A 24,003-nucleotide genomic window follows, 5' to 3' on the forward strand; every position below is an offset into this window, starting at 1 on the left:
TGTACCCTCTCTCTGTACCCTCTCCTGATGTTACTTAGAGCCGGTTATCCTCACCTGGAGCATAGAAGGGGTCTGACTGCACTGACCAAGATTCAGCTGCTTATGAGAACAAACCATGCCTTGTGGTGTGGCTGCCCTGTCAGGGGCTGAATATCAAACAGCCACTGGACTCACTGCATTCGCACACTGAGCAGCAGGCACCCTCAGACCCAGGACAGGCACTGGTACACAGGAAGTTTAGGAAAAAGATTAACAGCATTCAGTTTATTAACTGTTTAACTGCTCACAGTGTCAGATCACTGCTTACACACAGGGCCTGTGATAAGATACACAATGCTGGACGAGAACTGTTGTATCAGCTGCTGTGTCACAATGGGGCTTGTGACACACTATTGTGGACTGGTGCACATCAGCTCTGTCAACTGCTGCTCTTGCCGGAAATTCAGTAGGAGAATATGCTGGGACAGTGTTGTGTAGTGAGCAACAGCAAGAAGGATTGGGTAATAGCAGTGGAGAAGTGCTATGGGCATATCGCATCACTTCCAAAGAAGTGACCCTGTTCGGCTAATTTAGAGTGATGAGATGTAGGGTTCGGTTTACTACAGAAAAGGAGGATGGGTGGTACATTCTAGAAAAAGTGTAGTGGTCACCTGAAACTGATGTACAACATGCCGAGGGCCCAAAGAGAGCACAAGAATTATGATTCAAGTAATGGAGGGAAGGAAGTGTTAGTAAGAGATGGTCAACGCGTGAAGGTCAAGGAAGGTTCCAAAGTACCAAATGGTGAAAGTGCAATTCACAGCCCCACATGGCTATTAAGCTGCTGAGGAATGCATCCAAATTGATTGATGGTAAAATGTGCCATATAATTTTTTTAGCTCCATGTAACAATGGTACAACAAGAAGGAAGGGAATCAAAGCACAAATTACGGCACTGGTCTGACATCCCATACAAGTCCTGAGCACCAAAGAGAAGGTGCTGGCAGCTTGAGACACAATCCCCTATGTCCCATAAAGAGTAAGAGGAACAATTCCCCTTATCTCTCAAATGTATTGTACACACAATAGCTCTGCACCCTTCTAATAAATCAAATACATATATCAATCTCAATATTGATCCTTATACATGACTTTGTGAGGATGCAATGCTGTATGCTTGTTTTCCCAAAGTGAAGTCAATCATAGGCTCTTGAGGTTAAAACCTTTTCTTTATTCAGTTCTTGTTAAATGAAATAGCCAACGCGTTTCGTCCGTTGTCGGACTTCTTCAGGGCATAACAAGTTTATAATGGACCTGATTCGTAGACAGGTAATCAGTCAATAGAGTTTAGAAAAAGGGCAACGGTGGAGGATTCCCAACAGAACAGCACCTAGTCAAGTATTCTCCCAAAATTACTTTAGACCCACACTATAATACATGGGACAATGTGTGTGCACACTTCAAAAAACACCCACCGTAACAGTGTTGGTTCAAAACATGAACTATGAAATATTTTACACAAGGTCACCTGACGGAGGAGGACGTCGTATTGCAAGCTGAAGTAGGAACCAGGGGATGCTCTAAACTTACTTTATCAAGAGTGCCCAAGTAGGAGGATTGAAACATATCTTACCTACAACAAGCAAACAATAATAGATAGACAGAACTGTCATTCCATGCTTAAAACCCTGGTTCCAGCATTTATTGGACTATCATCCTTTCTTTGATGAAACTTGCATGCACAATTTCGAAATTCCTTTCAATTCACCGCCTTTTAACAAGAACGGCTCTGCCACAACAGATTCCTCCATTGAGAATTGTTTGTCAAACAGGATGCCCCTTTCATTACAATAGATCGTCACGGACATACCTACGCACACAATCACCACGGGTTAAGACCTAAGAATATCACCTTATGATCAATTTTGCCCTGAAGAAGTCCCAAGAGGACGAAACGCGTCGGCTGTAGCTCCTGTATATACCTGTCACTTTCAACAGAACTGAATAAAAGAATTCTTAAAGAACACAAGTAATATCTGATGTGATTTTTGTTGTTAACTCTATCAAAGTTAACATCTTCTGCAAACATTGAAGTGGTGCACCTTGACCTTGTGTAAAATCAGTCAATAGAGCCAGTAAATTTCAAAATATTATGTTCTATTGGTCACAATGGCAATGTAAAGGCGATGGTGACTTTTTAATGAGCAGAAGAAGTATATCTGCAGCAGTTAGCGGGTCGTCGTTCATGCGGTCATCTGGTTAGGGCAGCCTCACCTAAGGCTCCATGTCCATTATAAACTTGTTATGCCCTGAAGAAGTCCGTCAAAGGACGAAATGCGTTGGCTATTTCATGTAACAATGGTGAACTATTCCAAGGGTTGGAGAGTTTGGAACGTGGAAACAACCCCCATTGGTTGGAGGAAGACTCTGGGCAAATGGAGGATGGTCAAAGAGAGGCGAGTCATGGCAACCTTGGGTATGAAGAGAGTACACAACAGAAGGGTCGGTCTAAAGTATTAATTGCGACAGTCAGGATAGGCTGGCTGAAATAATGCAAGATGATATGAATGTTCGAGAGCAGGAGTGTGCTAGAGGAGTAGAATGATGATGGCTCAGATATGAATGTTGGAGAGCTGGAGTGTAATGATGGCTCGTATGAATGTTGGAGTGTGGGAGTATGATGATGGCTCGTATGAATGTTGGAGAGCGGGAGTGTGATGATGGCTCGTATGAATGTTGGAGCGTGGGAGTGTGATGATGGCTCGTATGAATGTTGGAGAGAGACTGATGATGTCTTGTATGAATGCTGGAGAGAGGGAGTGTGATGATGGCTCATATGAATGCTGGAGAGAGGGAGTGTGATGATGGCTCGAATGAATTTTGGAGATTGGGAGTGTGATGATAGCTCGTATGAATGCTGGAGAGCGGGAGAATAGGGTGGCTCAGGTATGAACGTTGGCGAGTGGGAGTGTGATGATGGCTCAGGTATGAATTTTGGAGAGTGGGATAATGATGGAGGCACAGGTATGAATGTTGGAGAGTGGGAGTGTGATGATGGCACAGGTATGAATGTTAGAGAGTGGGAGTGTGATGATGGCACAGGTATGAATGTTAGAGAGTGGGAGTGTGATGATGGCTCATGAATGTTGGAGAGCAGGAGTGTGATGATGGTGTATATGAGTGTTGGAGAGTAGCAGAATGATGATGTCTCAGATATGCATGTTGGAGAGTGACAGTGTGATGATGGCTCATATGGACGCTGAGATCAGGAAAGGGATGGCGGTTCAGATATGAATGTTGGAGAGTGGGAGTGTGATGATGGCTTATATGAATGTTGGAGAGCAGGAGTGTGATGATGGTGTATATGAGTGTTGGAGAGCAGCAGAATGATGATATCTCAGATGTGCATGTTGGAGAGTGGCAGTGTGATGATGGCTCATATGGATGCTGAGATAAGGAAAGCGATGACGGTTCAGATATGAATGTTGGAGAGTGGGAGTGTGATGATGGCTTATATGAATGTTGGAGAGTGGGAGTGTGATGATGGCTCGTATGAATGTTGGAGAGCAGGAGAATATGGTGGCTCAAGTATGAACGTTGGAGAGCGGGAATGTGATGATGTCTCAGGTATGCATTTTTGAGAGCGGGATAAGGATGGCACAGGTATGATTGTTGGAGAGTAGGAGTGTGATGATGACTCGGGTATGAATTTTTGAGAGCGGGATAAGGCTGGCACAGGTAGGAATATTGGAGAGCGGGAGTGTGATGATGACTCATGAGTGTTGGAGAGCAGGAGAATGATGATGGCTCAGGTATGAATGTTGGAGAGGGGGAGTGTGATGATGGCTCGTATGAATGTTGGAGAGCGGAGTGTGATGATGGCTCAGGTATGAATGTTGGAGAGCGGGAGTGTGATAATGGCTCACGGGTTGGTATTCGCAGCGAAAGATTTGTCAGAGTAGCAAATGCTCCAAATAGGATACAGGATCAGTATTGTGATTAATCTTCTCCTATTACTCTTACTTTCCAGTATGTTCCTTGCAGTGCTGTAAATACTCTGCACTGTTTATTTTTATTCACAATTTTTTTAGGTTGTTGCAAATCCGGGGAAACATGAGAAATGTATGCGTAAATACTCTTCTTATCTGCTCACACTGTGGGAAGTGCTTTGTTTTTTTATTTCTAAACATTGTTCACATATTGTGCTCCATTTCTGCTCCAAGTTAAATCCTAATGCTCTTTTCTTTAGTTTCGGGTAACCGTGTAGCAAGGCATATTATTTTTTTTTGCTTCCAACTTCTTCAGCACTTAGGGTTGGACCCTGGACGATTTTCTATCAGCACCAGTGTTTGTATTTTAATGTCCCGCGGGTGCAAAATCACTTAAAGCCGGTATTTGTAGCCCTTATTTGTATATAATTAAAAAAGCAAATATACATAGAAAGTCGTTTTAAATGTTTTCTAGAGTTGTGTTAATGATCCCTGACTAACATTAAAGTAAACATAGCACAAAGATCATGTTACAAATGAATACAGACAAATCTGTTTAAAATCCTACATTGTATCATGTCTGTGGCTTTGTAGAATCGACAAATACCCGGTATTAATTTCTTGGAAAGGTGGCAACCATAACAGCCCTGTATGTCAGAAGGTAATAATGTGACGTGGCCGACAATTCTCCGAAAACACTTAGAGGTGGTCGGACGGCCGCGCCCAGGGCTCCGAATAAAGGAAGTAACTTGGTACTACGCCACGTATTCCCAATAACAAACCGCGTTTGTTCCCCCGCCTCCCGCTCTACCCTTTGAGCATCTCGCATTCCCATGGCATGTACATTGATTAACTGTCGTGCACTTCCTTTCCTGGGAAAACCCCACTGCTGACCGAGCTGCCCGCCCTGCTGAGTCATTTCGACAGCTATGCGCTGCAGACACCGCCATGTTGTGCAACGCCTGCAATCTGCTTCTTGAAGCTGTGCATTCTGGATGTGGCACACACCGCGTGGCGTCCTTTGTGGCCTCCCCCTGGTGTTGTTTGTTATTGACCTGGTGGGCTGCAGGCACCCACGTGTTCCATGCGGTGCTGGAGATGCCACTGTCTGCCGCAACGTGTACTGACTGTGGTCAATGTGCCACACAGTGAGGCATGCTGCGCCGTTCTTTGCACCCGGCCTCCTTCCTTGTACTGTTTTTAGTGACACGGTGTACCTAGGTTGGGGCTGTGGGAACGTGAATAGAGAGTGTGGGAGGAGGTCAACGTAAACTGCAGTTTGCACAGTTGTGTGGAAACACTGGTATGATGATATGGGGCACTGCACCAGGTTACTGTCGTGTCGATGCAGACAGGCATTGTGTTGCCACTGGAGCCCACCGCAACACAGCAAGGAAACACATTTGTAGGCAAATGCTCCAGCCCCAGAGGCCGGACTCTTGAAGGGTGGAAGCAGCAGGACGATTGGGGGGATTTATGACCCAAATATGGAATTCTTTAAGACTTAGGAAGAGAAATACTCTGAGCCATCAAGTGGAATGTCGAACCTGTTGTCTTTGGATGCATGCTGATAGTTGCCTTATGGGTAAGTTTAGACAGTGCTTAATTTGAGCCTGTGGTTTCTGGTGCTTGGGACCGGCACTTAATTTTCAACACTGGCACTTATGACAGTTTGCCACATGGTGGTGCTGTTTCTCTAATTTAAAGAGGAGCAACACAACAGTTGTTTATTAATTCAATACATATTAAAAATGACTAATGGCTGCCACCCAATCCATTCTTATAGCATCGAGGGCCTGAAATAATCTGAATTTGTAGGAGTGTAAAGGTTAGTAGTTGTGTTGCTATTGTGGGAGCACAGGCAAAGATAATGGGTGGTCCAAGCAGCAGAGAGCTCCTGGCGAGGAACTTAATTTAAAAAAAATTAAATGAAGCAATATTTATGCGCAATACAGTAGGCCTGAGCTGGTAATAGTAACAAGCCAGTGATAAAGGCTGTCAGCCTGATTGGTTCACAGGAAAAAGCTATGTCAGAGACAATCAAGTCACATTTTTTTATTATGAAAATGTACAACTAGCGCAGTAGTCCCAACCTGTTTATTACGGAAAATGTCTGTTAAAGCCAATAAGCCTTTAAGGGTAGATTGTAATAAGAATGTATTAAGGTCTGTAGAAATGTATGGATTTCCAAGGATTTTCACAGATTAATGTAATAGGCAATAATTTTAGTGTTGGTCTCCTCCTCGGATTTCTGCACTGACTAATGCTTCAGGTATAAGTTTTCCATTTAGATAATCATTGTTAACCCTCTTAGGAGGGGTTCAATATTGTTGAACTAAATATAACTTTTTGCATATTTACACTTCTCTGCATGTATGGACGATGGTTGCATTGTTGGAAAGTGTATGCAGAATTGAGTAGCCTTGAGTCGATTAGGATGACAAGTCTGTGATAATGGATAATGGCCTGATTGTTTCAACGGAAACACGTTTGTCAGATGCCATGGGTCTAACACAATTATGCCAATCCCAATTGTCAATGATTATTATGCAATGTTAAGATGACGGTGGTAGGCCTTACTAATCAGTTCCACAAAGGGTTTGTAATAGCCAGTGGGGTTTCAAGAGTGGATTGTCATTACTCTGTGGTAAAGGATGTCGACAGATACGTTGTTACACGGAATCCCACAAATTACCATAATAGTCAAAGGTTTTAATGTGTGTTATGCTCCTTACCCTCCTCCGACAAATAGCTGGAATTGAAAGTTTGCAAAGTGATTATCCCTACTAAGCATTTTTCGGAGGCATTGTCCATTGGTTTGCCAACTGTAAATTGCATATATTTGCGATTTTATAACTGTATGCCTGATTCTTGCCAGTTTATGCACAGAAGGTCTAAATAGGTATCGGAGAGTGAATAGAGGTGGGTTTCGTCGGATTCCGATTTGCTAATTCTTGTGGGGGCTGAATTTTTATGTTATGTATTGCATCTTATTGTTGTGTTCCTGAATATTACATATGACTTATGCTGCTAATTCTAATGAAATAAAACCTGCTTATTTGCACTGAGGCTAGTTTACCCAAAATTGCTTTTGCATACCGCACTAAAAAGTGTTTAAATCGTCCACTCTTTTTAAAGTATGCACTGACCTATTTTAGTGAGGGTGCAGTCCTTTTAACAGCACCACATCGTTGAAAAGGACGCAGGGGAATTTGACGCGCAGTGGGCGGGGAGCACTTTTTGGTCAGAGCTGGGCTTTTGGAAGGAGAGGCACTAGCGGGACATGAAGCGGCACCATTTTGAGCAAGGTGCGCTCTAGTTCTCCGAAGTAATCTTCAGGAAGAGTTTTCCCTCCTATACAGTGCTTTAAAAGGAAAAAGAGAAGTGCCGGTACTCACCATTGATTAGGGCGAGCCTGGGAGGGGCGTGGCTTTGAGGCAGCCTTGTACACTATCAGCACTTTATTCTTCAATATAAAGTGCCCCAGTGCCCTTGGCCAAGTTCTGCTCATAGCTGCAGGGTGCAATTGGTGTTTGTTGTAATTATATATAGCGTGAACTTAGCCTGATGGCATTAACGTGAGAAGCAGAAGTTTTACACGAAGGAGACTTTTTTTTTTTAATGGCACAAGGAGATTTAAGTGATTTGCCCTGGATCACAGGATGTTCTGCCCACGCTGGGATTTCATCTGTTCCATAAAAACAAAAAGTATGCGTTCATGTAGAACTTGTGCTTCTCATGTAAAGCACTTTAATGTCCTCCTGCTGAGTTTGCGCTATATATAACTGCAAAAATTGACCAATGTGCCATACACACACAAGCTGAACTTGGCCGAAACGCGTGAGGCGCTCTGGCAGACAATGGCGCTGCAACCTTTCCCTGTAACTGGCAGCGCGACAGTTCTAATGTTGAAAGCTCTAGCTAGCAAAACCACAGGTGTCTGCCTATCCTGTTGCGCTGTCAGGGTGAGAGCAGGGCCGGTCTGTTTTAACACCTCATTGCCCCTTTCTTCACGGTCCTTTCACTGTCTCACCCCTGCTGACACACACACACCAACAAACACATGACCGTGAGGCAGCTAAGCTATCAGTGAGCTGGGGAGGTCCCGAGGCGTTTGTGTTCAGGGGGAAGTCCCTGCTCATCCAGAGACTGTCCAGTCAACTCAAAAAGGACCCCCTGCTGCCCCATTTCAGTCTTACTAGCTCGGGCGCCAAATTTCTCTCGCCTAAGGCGCTATCTTAACAAATGCCGGCTCTAAGTGTAGGGCTGCAGTACAACCTAGCGCCGGAATACACTTGACATTAACTGTCACGCGCCAATAATACAGAGACTGACCACAGCATGCCTGCCACGAGGAGTACCGGTACTCTCTTAACACAAGGAGAAGTCCCGGTACTCAATGGGAGAACACGGAGAATTGCCGGTACTCAGTACGGGTGAGTACCGGCCCATTTAAAGCACTGCTCCTATATAATAATGGCTGCAGCACGGACGCACTGCTGGCATGCCGAAGGCAAGTCCATCTGCGCCCGTCCACATTTCGACCGTGGCTAGCGGCACCCACTATGCACTATGTAGTCCCTTTTTTTGTTAAACTGTGTTGGTCCCATTTCTTTTGTTGATTGTAAGCACATTCTAAACCCCCTGAATCAGAAGCCCATAGTATGTAAGAACTAAGTAAAAAGCAGAAGGTATTCAAGGCCACCCCGATTAATATTCACTCCTTGCATGAACATGCCTTGGACAAGTTTAACTTGCTAGCGGAGGGTAGTTTGGATGTTCTCTTCATGATGAGAACCTGGATGAATGAGGACTCCTGTCCAGATTTGCATGCCTCAGGATATGCAGGTGATTTTATAGCATCACTACATCAAGCCTTAGCCTCTAAATGCTAACTTCACCATTCTTGGTGACTTTATTATTCATTTGGATATGGCTGTCAATTTAGTTTGAGCCTATACAGGCCTGACACATAGGGCTGGACATGCAATAGATGGCAATTTATCCAAAGCATCGATACAGTGGAAGAATCCACGCCAGGCGCCCTGGTCGGACCACTTTTTAATCCCGTTCTCCAGGCATTTTGACTTTCTGAAGGAAACCAGACTCCCCCATCTGAAGAATAGGAATAGATGTTGGAGCACCGTGTCCACGGCAGATCAAGGAGGACCCTGATTGAATCTAAACCAGTTATGCAGTCATTGAGGATGACCTCGCTATTAGGTCCTGGCTCATGATGGCGGCCAATTCTGTGGCCCCTATTATGGCTGTTAGAAAAATAACTCCAGCCCATTTAGCGCATTGGTTATCCCAGAAATAAGTTCTGGAAAGTAATGAATGCAAAAAACTTGAAAGGACATGGTGTCACCACTACCAGGAAACTGATTAAACATGTTTCAAATTGGGCCTCAAAGTGTATCATCAGAACCTTAAGGGGGCTTGGAGTGCCTTTTACTCCCCCAATGTGTTAAAGAAGAAGACAATGATGGGAAGGAAATTTACAAAATTGTCACCAGCTTTACAGACCGCAAAACTATGCCCCCCCCCCCTCCCCACTAGAGACTAGCCATACACTATGCTCAAGACTCAGCGATTTCTTTGAGGACAAAATCCTTAACATTCAGACCAAATTAGTAGGTGTGAATCTTTTGACTCTTGGGCTAGGGTCTCTAGACAAAGTACGTCTGATAGTAGAATCAAAACTATCGTCCTTTTATGCCCCTTCCACTGAGAAATTTATGGCTCAGTTCGCGAACTGTAGGTCGGTGTCCATTGACGATCCTATGCCACCTCACATCCGGAAGACTATATTAGATATTATTGCACCATTCTATCAAAATCTATTTGCCATCTACCTCCACTCAGGCGTCTTGCCAGATAACTGTAAAAGAGCAAACGTTATCCCCTTGCTCAAAAAAAGCTAAAGCTGAACACTAGCAATTTTTAGACCAGTCTCTCTGCTCTCTGCAGCCTCAAAAATCCTGAAAAAGATGATGAAACAACAGCTTACTACCTTCATGGCCGAGAACAATTTGTTACACTCATCCCAATCTGGCTTTAGATCCCGCCATAGCACCGAGACGTTATTGGAGGTCTCAGAATCTATGAAGACCAGCTTGGATTCTGGACTTAATGTTGCTCTGGTGCGGTTTGTCTTGTCAGCCGCATTTAATACAGTGGACCACAACATCTTGCTGCACAGGTTAGAACATCGAGAAGTGACAGGCTCAGCCTTAGGATGACTGGGTTCTTTTCTTGCGAGATGAGAGCAGATAGTTTGGAGGAAACCTTATGCCTCTGGAGCAAACATGTTTAAGTGGGGGGTGCCACAGGTCTCCTACCTGAGTCCTACTCTTGTCAACATTTATATGACCCCCCTTGGCATATTTGGTTGAATCCTTAAACATTAATGTCATATCACACGCAGATGATACACAGCTCTTGCTCACATATGATGGGGATTCTGCAAAAGATCCTTTTGCACATTGCATGAAGGCACTGCTTGAATGACTTAGAGCCAAACAATGGAGCAGTACAACCCAGACAAAACTGAGATCTTACTCTTTGGGTTGAATTCCCTCCCCAGATGTGCAGGAGCTTGGCCCAACCACATTCCCCTCACACGCCCTCCAATGGCTTTGGCAAGGAAATCTGACCGTTAAGTTTGACTTTCAATTATCTTTCAGTGCCCGGCCTGAGTTTTAGCACACAACCCGGCAACCTTAGAGCAGGCGTGCGCGCATTTTTTGGTTGTAATCAGGATAGTGACCACAGCCATTAAAATAATTTGGGGTGGATCACGAACTCCTGTTTTATATTTCACACATTCCACATTCACACATTTACACTCACGAGGGCCCTTACACGCACCGCACCCAATGGCTAAGAAAAAAGATCGCAAGAAGGCCCCATCACGGGCGCCGTTCGGGTATTACAGCGCCGACCCGATAAGGAGCAGACCCAGTGATGAAGCAAGACACCTAGCTGGCTGGGTGTGTGAGTGTCGTTTTCTGAAAGGAGAAAAGATTTTCTCTGACCTTCATTAGCACTCCTGTGCTCCCTCTACACACATTGACCTGTAGGAATCATTAGGAACAGCATACCTTTTCTTGTTTTAGCAGTTGTGAAATTATGCTTTTGGATTTGACACATGCTGACTACGTTTCTCAAATTTCTTCCTCATGATGCACAAGTCACTGTTGTCACGGCACTGATTCTCTCTGGGCTGGACTATGCCAAGGTTCTGTATTTGGGTCTTCCTGAATATTTGGTCCAGTCTTTACAAGTAGTTCAGAACATGGTAGTCCGCTTACTTTAAAGAAAATGTCCTTAAAGCACATTGGTATCTCAGCTACGGGAGAAGTTGCACTGGTTGCCGGTCCAGCAACGCATTATGTACAAAGCTCTGACTCCGACGATCAGGCCCTCCACAACAAAGGGCCCATGCACCTAAATGAGAGGATCAAGGAATACAGATCAGGGAGGTAAATGTGCTCCAGTAATGCTGGTGTATTCTCAGTCCTCCGTTTTACAAAATAGCGCAAAGGAACCTCCTCTTTTACAGTCAAGGCGGCTAACATGTGGAATCAGATGCCTGGGCATCTGAGATCCATCACAGAGGAAACAAAATTCAAGAAAGAATTGAAAACATTTTTCATTTAAACTTTAGGTATCGTGGAACTCCTGTTGTTCCTTGCTTCATTTCTGTCTCTAGTTGCCTAAGCGCCAGGACACGCTCGGAGTAGCTGTGTGCTATATAAGAACTTCTCATTCATTCAATAGGTAGTGGTGCCAAGGAAATGATTAAAGCTATAGGCTTGATTGGTTAATTGGGAAACAGTAGGTCAGATGGCATAGGTCTGATCTGTTTATTATTAGAAGTTACGATAAAGGAGTAAGCCTGACTTACTTATTGTGAAATACATTTCTTTACGCCAATAGGCTGTTAGGTGGGATTGTTACTTCACTGTATTAAAGATTGTATACGTTGTGTTATTTTAAATGGAGTTTCACAGACTAACCTAATAAGCAATGGTTTTGAAGTTGGTTACATCCTTGGATAAACCCTCGCGGTAAATGAGTTGCATTGTGATCCTTGTAAGACCTTCTCAGTAGGGCTCGATACTATATTGCCAACCGAAGGTTTACACATGCTAGTCATTCTGCTGTTTGCCTCACGCTTATGCTTGATATAGAAGGCCTGTATTGGTTATGGCGATGAACCACTGATACAATATATAGGACTAAATAGTTAATTAGGAAATGTTATTGCAGATGCCATAGGTCCAATCTGTTCATTAAGAAAGATTACAACTAAGGTAGTAGGCCTGACTTATTTATTGTGGGAATCATTTGCGAAAGCCAGTAGGCCTTTAAGGGTAGATTGTTAAAGCCCGTAGAGAAGTACTTTATTATCTCACAAAATACTGTCCGGGTAAGGATTTTGGTGCTGGTCACTTCTTTTGACAAACCTTGGGGTTGAAGATTTGCACTGCGATAATCATTGGAAGGCCCTCTTAGGGCGCTGGCAAGTGTGGTTTTTTGCCAGGCCCTTGTAATAAAAAATGTAAAAAACCTATAACTGTCGCCCAACATGGGCTCACGGACTTCTTTACTCGTTCGGTTAGATAATCTAGTTTACTAGACGTATGCATAAAATGGGCTGTGTAGGTTGATATAGTTATAACCAAAATGAAAATGCCACAGTTTTAGCATGTTTTTGATTCTTGGTGACCTTACTTCTACACATGCGCTTTCCTCAAGCGGTCAGCTCCCCCACAAAGTGTGCAGGTGGTGGCGTGCTTCTTCATACACCATTTCTTCTTTTAACCAACAAACTACCTTAACCGCAGCACAACACAAAAGGCTTCCTCTTGTGCAAAACCCAAAGCCTTGCCTTGTTCTTTAGATCTGTCATGACAGCACAGCTGTATGCAAATATTTCTGCTACCAATGCTATAAAAATATATTTTTATATTGGCTCCTCCCTGAAGTGTATTCTTCTCTCACCTCTTGCTAGTTGCTGTATCAGTCTGCCTCCGATAGAGTGCTCGCACAGCAATGCATGACGGACTATTTACATTTTAAATGTACACAGAATCATCACTGATATTCTTTATGTCATTCGGAAATCATATACAAAAAGCATTGGTTTTCATAAGGATTTGCACTGCAGAAGGCTTTTTTAATGTTTTAGTTAGGCCTCACACTTTGCCTCTTGGAACACTTCATGTACACTGATAAACAAGCACTGCCCAAGCCAATAGATTTTGATTTACATAATACACCACATAGGCATGCATGCATGCTGTTTACATACTTTTGCATATTAAGGCCAGAGCTACTGGCTTTATAATTTTTTTAATGGTTGCGACTCTAGTGTGTGTTTGGTAGTAGCGGTCGTAGAAGCTCAGAAAGATTAAACTGTGTGTGTTGTTGGCATCTGCTCCATACTGGCCAAGCCTACTGATTTAGGATATCGGCTAGCACATTTTTTCACAACTACAGCCCAGAGATTCCGTGGAGTCTTCCTACTAATATTTGGGGCAGTTGTGGATTGAAACTAATAAGAGGTGCAACACAGCTTTGACGAAAAATAAAGTTACTAACAAGTCTCTGAACCTCATCCAGTGTTTTGCAGATGCTGATGTAGTTATAGACATTGCTTCAATGTCCTGCACAGGGATGTTTATCGATGAAGAGATAAGTTAGGGCGGGTAAAACTCATGAATGTGCACAAAGGTTATTCATTTAGATCATTTCATCTACTTCTAATCAAGCCATCTGAGTCAGAAGCCACAAGGACCTTTCTTCTCATCCAGTCAAGGAGTATGTCATTCGATTTCTTTTAAAGTCATCATTGTAATAGAGGTCATTTGAAGTTGTTCCCAGGGATTTCGGTAATATGAAAATGATCGGTTTTAAAACTTGGAAATCCTAGCCCGTTTTGATCACGGAATGTATGCAGGTACAACACTACTGTAAAATGTATAAAGGCAAACGGTTCATAAACCCAAAGGGTGCAGCATGAAGCACTGAATTAGAGATAAAATACCTCTTGCAAAAAGTTTATTTTCCATAGGAGGTTTGCGACGGTGGAAAGCTGGTTGCTGTGCACATAACCTGGGAGGAAGGGGCGTAAAGTCACAGAGTCCATACTTACATGGATAGCCGGCACTTGATGGGCAGGTCATAGGCCCACTCGATTGGTCCATTCTCCCGCCTCTGCACACCTGCGATGGCGCCAGGAGGCTTCTCCGTCGTTATCCGATGCCTGAGGAACAGAAGCATCATTGTTAGGTCACGAGCAGAGGCATCTCCTAGGCTTCTTCTTGGACAGACAGGGCACTCGAATTCTGACTCTATTCACCAAATACACATTCCTCAGTTTCCACAGCATATCTTAGATGACGTAAAATATCCTCACAATGACAGAGCACACAATGTTCCATTATTTATTTATTTTTTGTTTGTTTTGTAAAGGGCTAGCTTGTGACAGGAAGCCTCCCTGTAGCACTTTATATTTACAGCCCATGACAGAGAAGGATCACCAGGCCCTTCGACCTTGAATGGTCCTGCCATACCCCAAGCAGCATAGACCCAATCAGATGGACAATTTCTCCCACATTAAAGTGAATGTGCTCTCACACACTTGAAATAACATAATATGCTGAACCATTAAACAAAAATTAAATTAAAAAAAGATGGCTTTAGGCCCAGATCTCTGTACTGGGGTGAATGTCAGACATTGTTCTGCATTCTGTCCATCAATTGCTCTTTTTGCATTTGTCACCCCGAGCGGGATGGTATGCCCAGATGTTGGTTTTGTGCTCTCCATGCCACTGGAGTCAAGATTTCCTGGCTGATGAGGGGTGAAACCCCGAAACTGGTCCTAGGGTGCTTCTTTCCAGTACAGGAAGGACCTGTCCTGGCAGTTCGGGCAGGACTGTTCCCATAGGGAGCAGGGTAAAGACTGATTTGCATATGGCTGGGTCCACACTGGAATGGCATGGGGAGCAGGAAAACAATGGATTTAGGTCCAGATCTCTGTACTGGGGTGAATGTATGACATTGTTTTGCATTCTGTCCATCAATTGTTCTTTTTGCATGAATCATTAGCATATTGTGGCACAATCTGTTGGGGGAATTTTAACTTGGTATTTTCTTTTATCTGTACTGGTTTTAATTCTTGCAGAGATTTACTGTACAAGGCACTTTTTGGGGATCCATAGCGTTCCATACTAATCTGTAAGAGAAAGGGCACACCATTATCTAAGGTTGGCGGTCTAGACTTTTTTGCAATAGACTACTTAAGGACACACTGAAACGTGACTACACCGAAGGCAAGCCCATTTGTGCCCATCAGAGCCCCAGAATGTGCCTTGCGCCAGAACCGCTGGCCATTTTGTGTCTCACAGCTCTTCTAAGAAAGAGTTGCTAGGGATGAATAATCCAGGTAGGCAATCTGATTGTAGTTTGTTAAATCTTGAAGGATACTCAGATCATTTTTGTTGCACGCCCTGTAATTTCTCCCCTTGTTTGGTTGGTAGGATGATATGACTAGGCAGACCAGGGTGGACGAGCAGGCAGAGCTTAAAGGTAACTCTCCGAGTTGTTTTTTTAATGAATCTTCGGTCTCTTGTTAAACATAAGTTGGAATTTTATGAGGTTTTAGAGTCTTATACCCCTCACATTGTATTTGTACCTGAAACATCGTTACAAGATACCTCTAACCCAGGTTTGGCTCTAGCACTAACTGCAGGCTATGCCATTAGCAGACATGAAAGCAAGGCAAAGGTGGTGGTTGCCTTGGAATAGTACAACGCGATTCACTGAGTTTAAAAATATGACCCTTTTACTATTTCAAGTTGTGAAGCTCTCTCTTTTATATGTAAGATTACAGACAGTTACACTACTCCTGGACTTTTGATTTATATGTCCCTTGGACCAAAGACTACTTTTTTAGACGATATGTGTAATCATATCTCCATTAGTGCTCAATATTCAAATTACACAATTTTAAGGGATTTAAACCTTCATTTATTATTATTATTATTATTATGCGTTCTTATATAGCGCTCGATTACCCGCAGGCATCTCGGCGCTTGCCTTGGGAACCCGTCCTGGCTGTGAGATACCTGTAATGGGCATCCCCAAGGTGAAAGCCAGGCATCCCGCCGCGGGGGGGCCATAGTGGAGATTAAGCAGGCTAATGCCCAGAGCTGCAGAGTGTGAACCCGTGATTCGAGTAGGCACCGAAACGAGAATTATCGAGTCCGTAGATATTTGGGCTCAAGACCCTGCCGCGTCGGGAATTGAACCCTGGTCCCGAGTCTGACCTCTGCTTCAGGGTCTGCCTCCTCTAACCATTGAGCCACACTTTTCAACATTTAGAAGATTCAAATGACCATGATGCAGTCCTGTGGTTGAATCTCTATTTTGTTTTAAGTTGGAATAAAAGGTAAAGTCTGCCACACACAAAGCTGGTCATATTTTAGTTGGAATATTCTCAAAAGATCTCAACCTTTGTTGTGAGGGCGTACTGCCTCTGATCTGGTCGGATTATTGGCAGTCCAGTTTTGCCTCAATATTTAGACACCATCCTTAGACTCTGATGTAATAGCGCCAAGTAAAACCATCTGGCTATGGAAGAAGATAGATAGAACGATCCTGACAGAGAGCCTTGAGTCGACTAAACCCGATCTTGGCAGTAAGTCAATGTAGCGGCTGCAAGATATCATGAGTGGCTGATGGAGAAGCCTTGAAACAAGCACGGGTAAAAATAGTCAAACTCCATAAAAATCGGCCATCCGCTCCTTGGCTCTTTCCAATTATGAGACAAAAATGCAGCCAACTTGAGAAAGCTTGGAGACTGGACTACAATGAGATAGGTAGTAGCCACTACAGGAAAGCTATTGGCGAATACAAAAAATTAATTGTGGACGAAAAGATCAAATATTGTACACACAAAATTGAATTGGCATAGAGTTCCTCGAAGTAACTTTTTGAAGTAGTTCCATCTCCCTTAAGCCAAATCTTCGCTTGTAGTCACCCTCTTAGCCAGGAATTCTGAGATAGGTTTGAGGACTTTTTTTAAACACAAGGTTGAGATGGTGTACACGGAATTTGACTCTGTCTTATCGGTAGTAAGAGCTTCTCAGAAGTCCTCGATCTTGGTAGCCAAAGAATCGGAACTACAGGATTTCCCATTGCTGACCATTGACCAAACAATTAAACCTATTGGTCATGTAAATTCTGGAGCACACACTGCCCAAAATAGTACAAGTATTTGTGGTTCATCTCGCGCCAGTCTGGACTACCTTGCTGAATGTCATAATAACAACAGCTATCTTTCCATCTGAGTGGAAAAAGGTTTCCATCCTACCTTTGTTTAAAAAAGAAAACCCTTGTTGGAGCCCAAGGAGGAGACAAATTACCACCCATTCTCTCTGCTTCCTTTCTCAGCTAAGCTCCTTGAAAAGCATCCTAATGCAAGCTTATCTGGTTACTCAGATGTGGATTATCTTCTAGATAAACCGCAACCCGGTTTCAGATCTGGCATTAGCACAAAGACAACTGTAATTCTAGTCCTTTTTTCTCCCGTGCGGGATTCTCCAGGGTCATCGCTCAGCATCACGCTATTTAATATGTATGTAGCACCACTGGCAAAGCTGATCTATTCTTAAGGCTTCGCTAAAGTAGTCTATGCCAATAATACCCAGATTGTGGTATCCGTCCTTAGAAATGAGCATGAGGTTGCAGAGAGATTCAATAAATGTATGAATGCCATTGTCAACTGGATGACTGCCAATTGTTTGAAATTAAACTCCGATAAAACAGAGGTTCTTATATTTGGGAGCGAGTCCACCTTCTGGGGTCACTCATGGCGGCCTCACACCATGGGTTCCACCCCAGAGCCTGACACCAAAGTAAGAAACCTTGGAATAACTTTTGATGAAGACCTTTCCTTTAACGAGTAAATCAACATATTGGTGACTTCCTGCTTGCTTCCACTTAGGTCTGTGAGGAAGGTGCTGCCTTTCATTCCCTTCCAGCTCCAAAAAACTGTAGTTATCATCCTTGTCCTTTTCAGGATTGGTTTTTGTAATGACCTGTATATCGGATGTGACAATCGACCTTTAGAAAGCTTCAGATGCGGCAAAACACAGCCGCTAATATCCTAAAGAAGCTCCCCAAATATATGTTTGTGTCAAGTACTCTAAATGAACTTTACTGGCTCCCTGTGAAGAAAAGGTGGCTTTCAAAACACTTGGTATAGCTCATAAGGTACTGTATGGTACGAGACCTAATGGTCAGCAAGAAAAAGTAGGCGGTATCAACTTAATAGAAATCTGAGATCTGCGGCATAACATTCAGTTCTGGTCCCAGGACAAGCCTCCGGAAGTAGCCGCAGCTTTGTGTACCGCCCCTGTCAGCTGGGGAACAAAATGTAATTGCACCTTAAAAATCAGCCAAATCTCCTTAGTGTTCCCTTATCTCTTTAGTGGGTTGTAGCCCCGGTCATTTTGTCCCAGATGTTCTTTTGATTCTGAACACCAAGGCACCCCCTCGGTATGTGGATGCTTTAGATCTTTAATTTCATTCACATGTGCATTTGAAAGTGCACGTTCACCCAAGGGTATCTTGGCACAGAGTAACAGATGTTTATTTTTACGCAACTAAATGGTACTTATTTTATCAACCTCAGAAGGGTGAAAGGCTGAGTGGACCTGCCGGGTTTTGAACCTGTGGCCATGAGGTCGAGCACAGGCCCCTAGAGTGGACGCATTAGTCAAATAAGTCAACTAAGCCACCAGACCCGAAATCACTGCAGAGAACAAACAGTTGATCTGACAACAGAACCCACTACAGATATGAAAGGAGCATAATATCTAGCCAAGTGCATGTGACAAAGGTATAAATAATGCTCTTTCAATAACTGCCCTCAAACTGAGGAATCAATTAGAGAGCTCAAGCTTCTAGGGCCACTAATCAGTGAAGGTTTAGAAACTACCATGGAAAGAAGGCCGTTTGCGTCCATTGTAAGGCAATCCTCTGCTTACCTATTCATGCTAGTGGTTATCTTTGTGGCTCTGGTGAACTGATATAAATGCTGTCACATGACCGATCTCTAACCACTTCCACATGTTCCCTACAGCAAAACTAAAGCTCGGATACAAAGAGTGGCTTGGCCACTATCACATCATCTGGCTAAATGGGAACCTTTGCATCGAGGCCAGGTCTTATGGTTTCCCAGTCAACAGCGTTACCACAGGTCCACATCACAGTGAAGAAAAGAGATTCTTTGGGAGGTTGTGGTAAATAATAATTACCGGGACTATTTTTCTATGCATTAAATGATTATAAGAATAGCTCAATAAATGAGAGGCAGAGTCCGTGGTATCCGAGTCATACGGGCTTTAATTAAGTGGCTCGAGCCAATGGACATCGGGTTCCATCACCTACTAAGGTTTAGGAAGGGATATTCAACATTTCATTAACATCATACAATATATATAGTAGAACTGTACAGTTGCATTGAATACAGTAGGCGTAACAAGTGAAAAAGGAAAGATAAGGACATATGGGCGTGAAAGAAGGCGTGCACAGGGCGTGCACGGAGGTGTGTGATGTAGACGTCACAGAAGTGTCATAAGTGGGTGGACATATGGAGAGGGTTTCATGGGCAGCTGGAACCTTTAACCTACTGGTGCGCGCAAAACGAGTCATGACGTGTAACTGGGGAGGGCTGGGGGGCGCTAACTTCTAGCACTAGTAGAGGAGACTGGAGTCTGGGATGTCAGAACGACCTGTACCTATAGCGTATCTGATATCTTGTGTTTGGAGTACATGTTGCTCGATTCTAAAAGTCATCAGGGCAAAGGCTGCTTGTCACTAAAAGCTAGTGTATGCATATATTTCTTTATGTATTGCGTGTGCTATGGATCTTCTATGGATACTAATTCAGTAAATCACTTGCATGGAGACAGAAGGACTGGACTGTAGACGGATATGTTTATCCTGTTCGTTAGCTAGGAATGTGACTCCGGGGAGCTGAACAGATAACTGTAGGCATAATATATTCTTGGCAGGCAGGCCGGGCACCGCGTTGCTTGGCAGGAAGTAAGGGAAGGGTCAGGGATGCGGGCGGGGCTGTATCTCTCGGAGGCTTCATGAGGCTGGAGGCCTGGATCTTGTGTCCGGGCCCTGTGGAATCTTAGAAACGGGTGCATCTCGATGATTTAACGTGCACTATGTAAAGACGTTGGCAACATAGGCCTAAAAGCCTAATTCACGTTGCTTTCACGGAGGACTGAATAACTGACATACTAACGTTGGACGCAACTGCAAATGCATCTTTATTTTCGGCCATGGAGGGAAAATGCATGGAGGTCATGCATATCTATTACATGTTGGGGAACACGTAGGGACACATAACTGGGCAAAATTCAATTTTCCTCATTCCCTCCTTGTTACCTACGTTCCCTTCTGGAAACATCAATATTCATGAGACCATCTATCTGTTCATACAGCATCATTTGCTCGTCTTTTCTCATTTGGGTATGGGATTTTGGACGTGGAATACAAGCTGTGGCGCACAAGCCGCAAATCGCTGGACCACATTGTAAACAGAGACAACAACTGAATATGATCATTACTACTACTCCCAGGAATGACAGTACTCTCCATCCCCAGGCAGATATTACACTCCAGAGCCAGCCGGACCAAGTCCAGGTGCCTGGATTCTGGTGTAGCTGATGAGCTATTTTATGAAGTCTAGTTATTGCTGAATACACAGACGGTGCGTTATTAGGAATGAAAACGCAACAACTAGATCCGATGACTCTACAAGCTCCGCCCCTATCGGCCAGGATGACGTCAAGGACAAGGCGGTTCTGAAGAACAACAAATCTCATAGCAGACTGCTCTTCTGTTAAGTTACCTAGGGCGGAAGTAGTCTCATTCACTACTGCTTCAAGGGTTCTGGTTAACCTGCGTATTAATTTACTATTCTGGACGGGACCTATGAAGAAAAAGAAACCTTTATTGAAATCCGTATACTGTTCCAATGCAGTTTCAGTCTGATCGACAATTGGGGACTCAATCTCCCTTCTATGTCTGACGTGTACTAGATGGGTATTTCGATGATAATCGGATGGGGCTAGAAAAACTGGTGGCAGTAGGAATGCAATGTAACATGTTCCATCCCAATCTAGGGGCAAACGTACATAAGCGGTCTGACCACATATAAAGTAAGAATGGCGTGAAGCTTTGAAAGTAGACTTTCCTTTGTCACTATACTCGACCACAGTAGTACAATCACTGTGTCCTAGGTGTACTGAACCATTCTTTCTAACACACAATTCACCTTTCACTGGTAGAACTGTTATAGAAGGCAAGTCTGAATCAATCTCGGACTGAACATTCAAAACCATGAGGTTAGAGGAAAAATTACCTAGATCATATACTTCATTTTCTAGATCTATCCCTGTCCTATGGGAAAGATCGTTCTGGTCTGGGAAACAGGTTTCATTCATAACTGTATTCAGAAGGAAAACTGTGGACTTGTTGTCTAAAGAGGACGTCAATGTAAACCATGCTCCACACGAACCATTGTGTGAAAACGGATAGGGAAAGAGTGGCAGAGCTCCCTTCATGGTCTGGTAAGGGGCGGGTCGACCACATACCCAGCAATTAGTGGCATTGCTGGTCTGGTGCGAATAGTGTAACATACGAATAAAAGTATTGTTGCGCATTGCAAGTCGATAGGATAACTCGTGAGGGGGTAGTTCACTAAATGTGTGCTCTACGGTATCATTAGAGGAAAGGTGCAAATGTGAACCAAGAGGAGGAAAAAATACATGTAACATACAACTTATACATGTGATCGTAAGACTCAGAATAAACATAAACAATAATGTAACGATGCATCTGCTTCGGAGATTTTTACAATATTTCATTTTCTTGAAGTTTCGTCTATCTCTCTCACTATGTGGGTCTAACTCATACATGTCAGAAACCTGTCTAACCGCTTCACCCGAGGGGGACTTAAACAATTAAACGCTGTCTGACTTACTAGACCTTAGTTTGATTTTATACTCCTGTTGCGGAGTTTTCTCTAACAGGGGAAGTTTAGAGTCAGTATCGGGGCAGTCCTTGAAAAAAGTCTTTGGACACGGTCCATGGAAGCGCTTGATATGACTGGAATGGAGCCAGCCTTTTCTTCCTTCTAGTTTTACGGCGGTCCTTGTGGTCTCAGAACGAGTTTTGGCTCCTTCCAGCGGGGCTCCAGAGGGCTTGAGCGATCGAAATTCCGAACCAGAACTAGATCTCCAGGAACGACCTCGTGCGGTTTCACCTGGGTGTTGTCCGGGAAGGCAGCCGCGACCTGTGAACGACAAGAGAGTAGTGCAGACATCAAGGAAGCTAGGTAATCTGTCAGCATGTTACTGTCAACATCGGTGATTTTACGAGGCATAGGTGTACCCCACATGTTTGGGGGACGACCAAAAACAACTTCATACGGTGACAAACCAGACCTAGAGTGAGCGACCATTCGCATATAGAAGAGGGCAACCGGCAGGGCTACCATCCAATCTACACCTTTTTCTGCACAGACCTTCGCTAATCGTCTTTTCAGAGTTTGATTGTGTCGCTCGACGAGGCCAGCTGCCTCAGGGTGTCGTACGCAGTGGAATTTCCACTGGTACCCTAACAGAAGTGATACCTGTTTCATGAGTTCGGACGAGAATGGCTGTCCATTATCTGAATACACGACACGGGGCAAACCATATCGAGGGAAAAACTCACGTACCAGCTGCTTGGCAGTGGTCACGGCAGTATAATCTGAGACTGGATATGCTTCTGTCCATCTGGACAGAGCGCATACAACTACAAGGACATACTTGAATCCTCGACATCGGTCCATCTGTATGTAATCCATCTGGAGGACTTCAAAAGGATGGTCAGGAGGATGGAATCCACCTCGTTCCACGGGAACACCTTTACCTGGATTGAACTGACAACAGATCATGCAGGTACGCACTTTCTGCTTCGCTGCTGCTCGTAAATGCTTGTTAAACCAGAGGTTCTGGATGCTGTCTAACATGGCTTTTTCTCCTAAGTGTGCTGGACTATGTGCAGTATTAATAATGACTTGAACCATAGAGTCGGGGAGAAACCATGTGGCTTTTCCCTTCGTCAACCATCCCTGATCTGTCTGGACCCCTCCTTGTTCAGTCCATTTCTTGATTTCGTCTGAAGTAGCATGTGTCTGTATGTCTAGTACATCTTGTGTAGGATCCTTGACTGTCATGCAAGTGGTCAGGACTGGAACGTCTGTCTTTGTCGTGTCAGCTGGAATGTCTGGAGTCTGAGCTGTAAGCTTGGCTGTTCGATCTGCCAGGTCGTTACCCTGGGAAATGGTGTCAGTGATTCTCGTATGTGCTTTGCACTTCATGATGGCTATAGCTGTAGGTAAATGTATTGCTTCTAACAGAGCTTGAATGAGGGGGCCATGCTGAATCTTGGCTCCATGAGAGGTCATAAAACCTCTTTCTTGCCAGAGGACTCCAAAGTCGTGAACGACTCCGAGTGCATAACGTGAATCTGTATATATGTTTACTTTCAGGTTCTTGGCTCGTATGCAGGCTTGGGTCAGAGCGATGAGCTCTGCTGCTTGAGCAGACAGGGTGTCAATACGATGTGTTTCTATAACGTCAGTTTCAGTAGTCACTGCATATGCTGCCACTAACTCTACTGTACTTGTTCTCATACATGAACCATCCACATAAAGTGTCAGGTCTGGGTCAGGTAATGCAATGTCCGTCAAGTCTTGTCTTGGCTTCGTCATGGTGTTAATGATTTCTACACAGTCATGTGTTGTGGGGTTTGAGGTAATCGAGGGTAACAGTGTAGCGGGGTTTAATATGTTGCATCGTCTGATCTCTATGTGTGGCTGAAACAGTGTCAGTTCATACCCTGTCAATCGTGCTATGGTCATGTGCTGAGTCTGTGTTCGGTTTAAAAGAACCTC

The 24,003-nt window shown here is 43.9% G+C and overlaps 1 protein-coding gene across 1 annotated transcript in view; it reads right to left on the bottom strand.

Annotated features, from left to right (window-relative positions):
- IKBKE (inhibitor of nuclear factor kappa B kinase subunit epsilon) overlaps nt 1–24,003 on the bottom strand; it is a 287,848-nt gene that overhangs the window by 164,606 nt on the left and 99,239 nt on the right. Inside the window, exon 8 of the mRNA XM_078644578.1 lies at nt 14,131–14,241. Within this exon, the coding sequence (XP_078500704.1) occupies nt 14,131–14,241 (111 nt within the window). The remainder of the gene's footprint in view (nt 1–14,130; nt 14,242–24,003) is intronic.

The sequence above is a fragment of the Lissotriton helveticus genome, chromosome 5_1, assembly GCF_964261635.1.
Source record: "Lissotriton helveticus chromosome 5_1, aLisHel1.1, whole genome shotgun sequence".
Classification (NCBI taxonomy): domain Eukaryota; kingdom Metazoa; phylum Chordata; class Amphibia; order Caudata; family Salamandridae; genus Lissotriton; species Lissotriton helveticus.